Source organism: Lathyrus oleraceus, chromosome 1 (genome assembly GCF_024323335.1).
Source record: "Lathyrus oleraceus cultivar Zhongwan6 chromosome 1, CAAS_Psat_ZW6_1.0, whole genome shotgun sequence".
Taxonomy (NCBI): Eukaryota; Viridiplantae; Streptophyta; class Magnoliopsida; order Fabales; family Fabaceae; genus Lathyrus; species Lathyrus oleraceus.
The window spans coordinates 17729842-17737695 of NC_066579.1; the positions used below are offsets into that span (position 1 = coordinate 17729842).

Consider the following 7854-nt stretch of genomic DNA (forward strand, 5'->3'; position numbering starts at 1 on the left):
CCAATTTGTAATTTTTGAAAACTTCAAAGGTCAAATCATAAATTTTAGAAAATACGAGGATCAACTTGCAAATTTTGAAATAATAACAAAATCCAATTTGGCATTCACATTCTATGAAATATAAGAGCAATTTTAAATTCTTTAATATTAGGTGTCATTTTAAAATCATTAAAATTTAACTTAAACAAAATATTTCATACTTTTTATCCAAACAATAAATTTTGTCCAATTCATTTCAAATTCCCCAAAACATTATATTTCTTCATTAAAATATTTCATTCAAACACATCATTTTTATAAATCCAACATTTTATCCTCTTGACTTAACCACTCATGTTTTAACCCAACATTTTTTTTCAACAGACTCTCATAAAATCCTTACCCTATTTTATCATTCAAATACAAATTTTTTATCAGTTATCACTAAATCATTTCAAGGAGATTATCTAAGTGCATTAAAACATATTCTAGGAAAAAATTTAGATCAAGCTGATGTTGAAGAATTAGCATACAGAGATCAACCTATAGCCATTTATTAATCATGTGTTGAATCATTAGCTATTCATTGATTATTACTACTATTATTTTGGAACATTTGTCCTATAAATTCTGTAACAGACAGTCACTTTACAACTAAACATTCATCATCTTTTTTTTAGTATATCGTCCCATTACATGACAGTCGGTCTTACTCGGCTTTCTTTGCCTTCATCGTGCCTAGACAGAAACATCGCAGTCACTCTAAGCCCTCATCCAATCCAATGCCACATAACTTAAAGTATCTTTGATCAAAATGTATATGTTTAAGCATCCATATATTGACGAAATTGTTGATGTTCGAGATACTAATTGTAATTTTCGTGTTCTTGTTGCACTACTTGGAAGGGCGTTGAGTTATGTATTGGAAAGCTAATCATGAACCATCCACCATCAACTCATTGAGTCATTTGTAATCGATATGTGTGTAAGACACAGATCAATGCAATGATTATATGTATTGGTATTTGTATAAATCCCAACTGATCTGCTTATGTTCTGCATAATAGGCCTCAAGAAGATGTTCTTTATTATACCATTAGGATTTCGATTGAGCTCATTCCTTCAGTGGCTATAATATATATGCACTGAATCAGAATTATAAAACGAGAAATTTCAATACCTTGGAATCCAAGTTTAATAAAGCATAACCGAAAACATCAACTAGTTGATGTTATGCAAATGACTTTATTTAGAAACAGCTGTATTCTATACAAAACTAATCTTACACCCCGATATTTATCGCAGCCTTGCAGCCATAGGCTGAACATTTTAACACACCAAAATCTATAAAATCTATAACATCTGTCACTTTACACTGCGCCAAAACTATCCTCAAGCAGTGCTTGAAAAATGAAATATATGAACTAACTCAGTTAAGAACTTATGTGTTGGGTGCAGTTCAGACGAACCTGACCTTGATTTCCAGTCAAAACATCAAGATTAGACAATTTCAACATAACCCTGGCAAAATCCATCCGAAAGGTCGATCCATCATCCGAAGCATAAGCAGAAACCAATCTGGCAGTCCTCTCCTCAGCCATCAGCTGCTGATCAGCAAACAGTAGCCCTCTTCCTCTCAACAAGCTTTGGTAGTAGTGAGTGTCAAATGATGCTCCAGATGACACTGCAGACAATGCTTCCATGTATGACATCCCTTTTTTATTAGAGTGATGAACATTGGTTGGCTTTGAAATTGTAAACGTCGTCGATAACTTGTCTGTACTGCTGCTGCTGATATTCTTGTTGTCTGGACAGTTTTGCCTCATCTGACTGAGGAAATCGAGAGGTATACTCGGGTCTGGTTGTCCTGTTCCTTGAAAGTCATACAGCCTTTGCTGAATGAAATCACAACCGATTCTTCCAATGTTGTGTCCTCCTTCAGATGATCGAGAAACCAACGGACATCATTAGTCATATTCAAGGTTTTAAGAAGAGTATGGGACTGCGATAAGAGATACTACATCTTGGTTTTTGATGTCTTTGCAGCCGCAGCTGAGGCCGTATCAGCCTCAACGGTTTGCAACCCGGATGCAATTTAAAATCTGTCATGATCGAAAAATGCATAAAGGTAAAGTAATTTACCAAGAAGGCTGACTGTTTCCCGTGCACTGAATCCTCTAAGATTGAAGAGGTGGAGCGTGCGGGTAATGTTATCGTCAGGCTTTGGAATTTGATCAGTTGCATCCTCAAAAAACGATTGATGGCTATCTCGCCTGCCTGTTAAGACTGGATAGAAAGGCCCACCCGCCTGCCATGGTCATGTCCGCAAAACAAATCAGAGGTGCAAAAATGATTAACTTTCTAAGACATTGCTAGCCCTAAATCAGGATATCGTATTACTATTTCCGCAATAGCATTTAAGACCAAAATGCATCAGAATTCAGACCTTATAACAGAAGAAATAAGTTATAAGTGTTAGGAACAAACCAAAAGAACGGAATCTCTTGCTGCAAGAGCAAGTATGTCAGCACAAGACACGACGCCCGGACATGCTTGTTCAACTTCCTCCTTTATCATGTCAATTTTGTCAAAACCTTTCAATGTCTGATTTGGAATAGCTTGCTTCTCAGAGGAACTGTTTCCACCACCATTGTCCTCCAATAGCAATGAAGCATCACACCCCTGATCCAGCAACACCACAAGCAATTAGAACAGAAAATCAAAACCAAGACGAAATTAACAAGAAGCTACATACATAAATATTTCATAGAGCCTGTAAAATTGGGGATGAAATCTCAAAATCCCAAAGAGACACAGAAAAACAAAAGTAATAACCCGCCAAAGCAAAACCAACCAACACCCACTTAAATTCAGAAAATAAAAAAGACTAAATTTATGATCTTGAATGCAAAACAAACAAAAATTAAACACACCATTTCCACAGAATTGAAAAGCAATAAAAACCCTATTTCAATATAATCGAAGAAGAACAATAAAGACCCATTTGAATTCACATTACAAAAATACAAACTTTATGATCTCATAAGCATAACACTTAAAATCAGAAACACCCCATTTCCACAAACTTAAAGAACAATAAAGACCCATTTGAATTCACATTATAAAAATACAAACTTTATGATCTCAGAAGCAAAACACTAAAAAATAGAAACAACCCATTTCCACAAACATGAAGAACAATAAAGACCCATTTGGATTCACATTATAAAAATACAAACTTTATGATCTCAGAAGCAAAACACTCATGAACAGAAACACCCCATTTCCACAAACATGAAGAACAATAAAGACCCATTTGGATTCAGAAACTAAAAAGACTACAGAAAAACGAACCTGAATGAAGCAATCATGAAAGAAAAGACGAAGAAGAGAGGGCGAGAGATCTCTATGATCAAAGTAGATATCAGTAACAGCAGAACGAACAATATCCTCAGCTTGAGGACAAGTATCTCTATAGAAATCATATTCAAGATTGGAACCATCTCTGATCCTCTGATTGAACTGAAAAGGAAAAGTATTTGCCAGCTTCACGTTACCAAAAGAAGTGGTTGTTTGGGTTATGGTGTTCTCTGGTTCACCTCGAGGGTTTCTGAGAGAGAGAAGAACGGGAAGAACTAGAACGAGGGAAACCACTACCCAAGGGTTGAAGAAACAGCTCCTCATTTTCTTGATGATGATGATGATGGTGGATTGAAGGAGAAGATGAAAGAAGCGGGAAGAAGAGGACTTGGTGGGAAGTTATTAGGTTCGTTGGAATATAACTGACTCGTAATGTATTAGAAGTTAATCACTATGATTATGGTTAATTAGTTAGTATTTTTGTGCCAAAAATTAAAGTTAGTTAGGATATTAACTTGGTTAAAACATTAAATTCTTTATTAGTTCTCATTATTTATCGTGTGGTTTTCAAAAATAAAGAGAGGTGCAATCAAAAATTTTAAATTCTAAGAGTTATATTTTTGAAGTATAGTATGACTGATTTAATATTACTTAACATGTGCTCCTCTTATGATACATTATCATCCGAGTCTAGTATCACCTTAATTATATTCTTTTTTTTATACTATTTATGAATGAATCAATTAATGTTTTAAAAATCGGATTAGAAGTCAAAACCTTCAATTTAAGGTTCAATTGATTCAATAACTTATGATTGAATTGTTTATTATATAAATAATTAATTATATAAGTTCTATTTCGCGCTGGAATTAGGATTGATGTTGATTGACGATGTTGGACTCTGAAAGTAGTGTTGTTGATCTCTAATACGGTGGTGCGGGATGGACTTGCAAGGTTTGTACTTCAACGCACAAGTCAATGAGAGTTCAAGATGAGTGAGTTGAATTATGGAGATCAGAAAAGTGCACCTTGAATCTCGTGTGTCTTGATTATATGCGTTTGACAATTTTGATTAGACTTTGAGTGGTTGGGTTGGATACTTGGATATCACCTGCATTAGGCATTTGACCAACCCATAACCAGTTGCCCCCAAGGTTTGTCGAGTGCTCACCAGTCGAGAGTCTTTCAAAGTTGCGGGTTACGTCTTGTTATCACATTCGACCACAAGGAGAAGAGTGAAAGCCATGGAGAAGTTACATAAGTAATGGGGAAGAATTGGATTAAATGTCTTTCCCATTATTGAGAAGTTTCTTCGGTTTTTAGGGAATGGCGCTTTTCTCTAGGGCATTCGAGTGCACTTAAGTTTACTTGCACTCTCAAGGAGAAATCTGACCGTTGATTTGTAACTTTCCATTTACCTTTTAATCTGTCTCACTGCTCGTTCTCCTTTATATAATGGTCTCTTGACATTTTAGGAATATTTTTCGTCATTTCTGAGAGTCATCTTTCGTTTAGGAGAGTGATTTCCTTCCTTCTCTAGAGCATTTTCTTGAACGTTTGTCTTCTTTAGAAAAGAGTTTTCCATTATGTGTTTAATTTATACCTTCATCACCCGATTATATTCTCTCTAGGTACCGTTCTTACCCTGAGTTTATTCCTTCGCACCCAGTTTTTATTTTTTCAGGGATCGTATAAATGATCAACCAGTAAGCTTATCTAGTGATTCTATGAGTATTGATTTTCCCCCTTTCGGTAGAACAGAAACATCTTCTAGGGGCTCATTCTAGGGGGCCATTCCATATTATGTCAAGTTCTTACTAGGCTTCCTTTTTCTACCGAGTGTTAAGGTTTTCTCCTTGTTCGTACAAAGATAGGTTTCGAAAGTATTGGACTTGGGTCCATTTCAAGTGTGAGCCTCATGAATATTTGTCCATTTATATTCTCTTACTCCTGACAAGATTGAGATGAAGAAAGATCTTGACACTTTCTATGAGAATCTTAGTTATAAGGACGGCTTAAGTCCTATTGAGGTAAAGTCTCGAAACAAAAATTGATGAGCTTGAATCTTCTCTAGAAATAGAGAAGAGGTCTCAAAACAAGGCCATCATTGTTGCTGCAGAGATCAAATCTCATAGTGACGAGGTCGTGGAAGCTCTTCAATAGGAGAAGGAATCTCAAGTGAAAGAGCGTGAAGCCTATGAAGGACTGGTGGTTGGATTGAGGAAGGAGGTTTATGAGGCCCTCAAGCAAACTCTTAAAAGGGTTTACGGGGCCTTCGACCAAGCTACCAACCTATTGGAAGCGCTCTGTTCAAATATACATGTTCCCTGCTTACAACTTGACCCGAATAAAGTTGTTTGGGATAGAGGGGCTTTACTTTATTTTATGTTTGATGTAGTCAGGGTGTTCTGCCATTGTGTTTTCATGTTACATGTATAAAAAATAATATTTATTTATTTACCTTTCTTCAATTGATGTTTTTTATGCTTTTCATAATTTGTTTAATTATTCTTTCTGGTCTTCTTGTTGTACCATCTGGGTCATTCTTGACTTGGCCTATTAGCTTTGGATGAGCTTATGGTTTCTGTCTTTATTGTTATCGAATTTGATTGCTCCATTAAGTGTATGTTTGACTGTTTGTACTGTCCTCTTTGGGTCCCCTTTTGAGTGGGAACCGACAAGATCTTTAGAGCTCTTTATCACCCGTCTCTTTGGTGAGACTCGGCGTAATCATTAAACTTTGTTTTCTCTCGTCCTAATCAATGAGAATCGGAGTAACCATCAAGCTTTGTTGTTATTCGTCCTAGTCAAAGGGATCTAGTGTAACTGTTAAACTTGTAATTATGTGTCCCGGTCGAGGAGAGTTGGTGAAGTTTTCAGCGTCACTAGGAATCGTCCCCGACCAAAGGTGGGATTTTCGTCCATGTCCCCAAGCTTTATCCTGGTTCGGCGTGGACGTATCATGGGTTCCACTACCTACGCTCTTGCAATGGCTAGTTCCTAAGAGGGGTGTGCCAGTTGCGCTTTAACTGTGTTCCGCCTAGTGGGATCCTGTTTCACAAATAAAATTCATGTCATATTGTTGATGATTATAATATTATTTGTGTGTACATCATTTTTTTAGGCAAGAGACTTATTCATTTGCATATTTAGTAGCTTTGAGAAATAATCAAATTGTGGTTGGATGGGATTGGCATGTGTCCCTTGGACAATCAACATTATGAGTTATCCTACTTTAGATCGTCCATGACCATTTGGTGATCGGTTTTACCTTCAATGGGACATGAGCCAGCAAACTTTATACCCTTGTCTTCTTCTTCCTTCTACAATGAGTCGTGGGGCTCGGTTCATACGGGTTTTTGTATTTGGAATTTTGCTCAGTCACAGGCCAACATTTCTCGGAATTACTTCCTCTCCTAGTGTCAAGTGAGTTTCTTGGATTTTTTACGACAATTTTTGTATCGGTCAGCCTCGCGTCTGAGTCATTGTGGCTACGAGGTATTGTCTTCTTTGGGTGTGAGAAACCCCATTGCTTTAGGTTTTATATAAGGCGCCTCGTTCTTGATCCACTACGAGTGCCAGTTTTACTTACTCAGAGTTACAAATAAACTCGCTTGATATGTCTCCTTCCATAGGAAGTTGACGAGCTTACTGGATTCATGGAATTTTCTTTATTCTTCACTATAGCCCGTGCGGGAGAGTTCTACTTTTAAGTTTATCTTGAACTATGTTTGGACCGATCACGCTTCCGTTGCGGACTGAGCCTTTTTAAAAATGTATGGTATATCGCTATGATAGAGAATAATCTTGAATTTATGACGGAGGCTCATTTCATCAACTGTGCTAGCGTTAATTCGTGAATTATTTTGGTCTCCCTTCTAAGTAGGGTGATATATAGGGGTAATGAATGGATTGTCCCTATCATCATGTTTCCTTTTCGATCTTATTAATTATAGTCATTGAAATCGATAAGTAGATGGGGGAGATTTGAGGAAAGGTAATCTACCACAAGGTTGGGAATAAAATGAAATTTTGATGTAATTTCTTCTCGATTTGGATTTGGATCAGATGGGCTATAATCGTGGAATTTTCCAGGAATTCAATGTTGTTTTTCACAGACAGTGTCATTGTTCTGCGCTGGAACCAGGATTGATGTTGATTGACGATGTTGGACTCTTGAATCGGTGATGTTGATCTCTGATACGGTTGCACCAGGTGGAGTTGCAAGGTTAGCACTCCAACTTTAAAGTCAATATAATAGTCCAAGATGATTGAAGTGAAAATTGATATCAAAAAGTGTACCTTGAATCTCGTTTGTCTTGATTATATGTGTTGGACAATTTTGATTGGACTTTAAGTGGTTGGATTTGATACTTGGATATCGCCTGCATTGGGCCTTTGGTCGGCGCATAAAAGTTCAAAACTTAATAAAATAAATATTTTAAAAATTCATTATAAAATTAATACAATAAGATCAATAGAATACACATGATAATCAATATCGGACTTGGTCGG

At 36.5% G+C, this 7854-nt stretch overlaps 1 protein-coding gene across 1 annotated transcript; it reads right to left on the bottom strand.

Annotated features, from left to right (window-relative positions):
- Positions 1-1200: 1200 nt before the first annotated feature.
- Positions 1201-3783, bottom strand: LOC127115358 (putative Peroxidase 48). The gene is made up of 4 exons (XM_051046924.1): positions 3334-3783; positions 2467-2661; positions 2122-2287; positions 1201-1915 (listed from the first exon to the last, which is right to left on the bottom strand). Exons 1-4 carry the CDS (start codon positions 3661-3663, stop codon positions 1413-1415), a joined length of 1194 nt encoding a protein of 397 aa, XP_050902881.1. The 5' UTR covers positions 3664-3783; the 3' UTR covers positions 1201-1412.
- Between the last annotated feature and the right edge of the window lie 4071 nt (positions 3784-7854).

Excerpts from the sequence above, each read along its gene's own strand:
- LOC127115358 (XM_051046924.1), bottom strand. The coding sequence starts at position 3,663 with ATGAGGAGCTGTTTCTTCAACCCTTGGGTAGTGGTTTCCCTCGTTCTA. Across the intron at positions 2,288-2,466 it reads CAAGAGATTCCGTTCTTTTG|GCGGGTGGGCCTTTCTATCC; the intron begins GTTTGTTCCTAA and ends TGACCATGGCAG. Across the intron at positions 1,916-2,121 it reads GGAAACAGTCAGCCTTCTTG|GAGGACACAACATTGGAAGA; the intron begins GTAAATTACTTT and ends GATCATCTGAAG.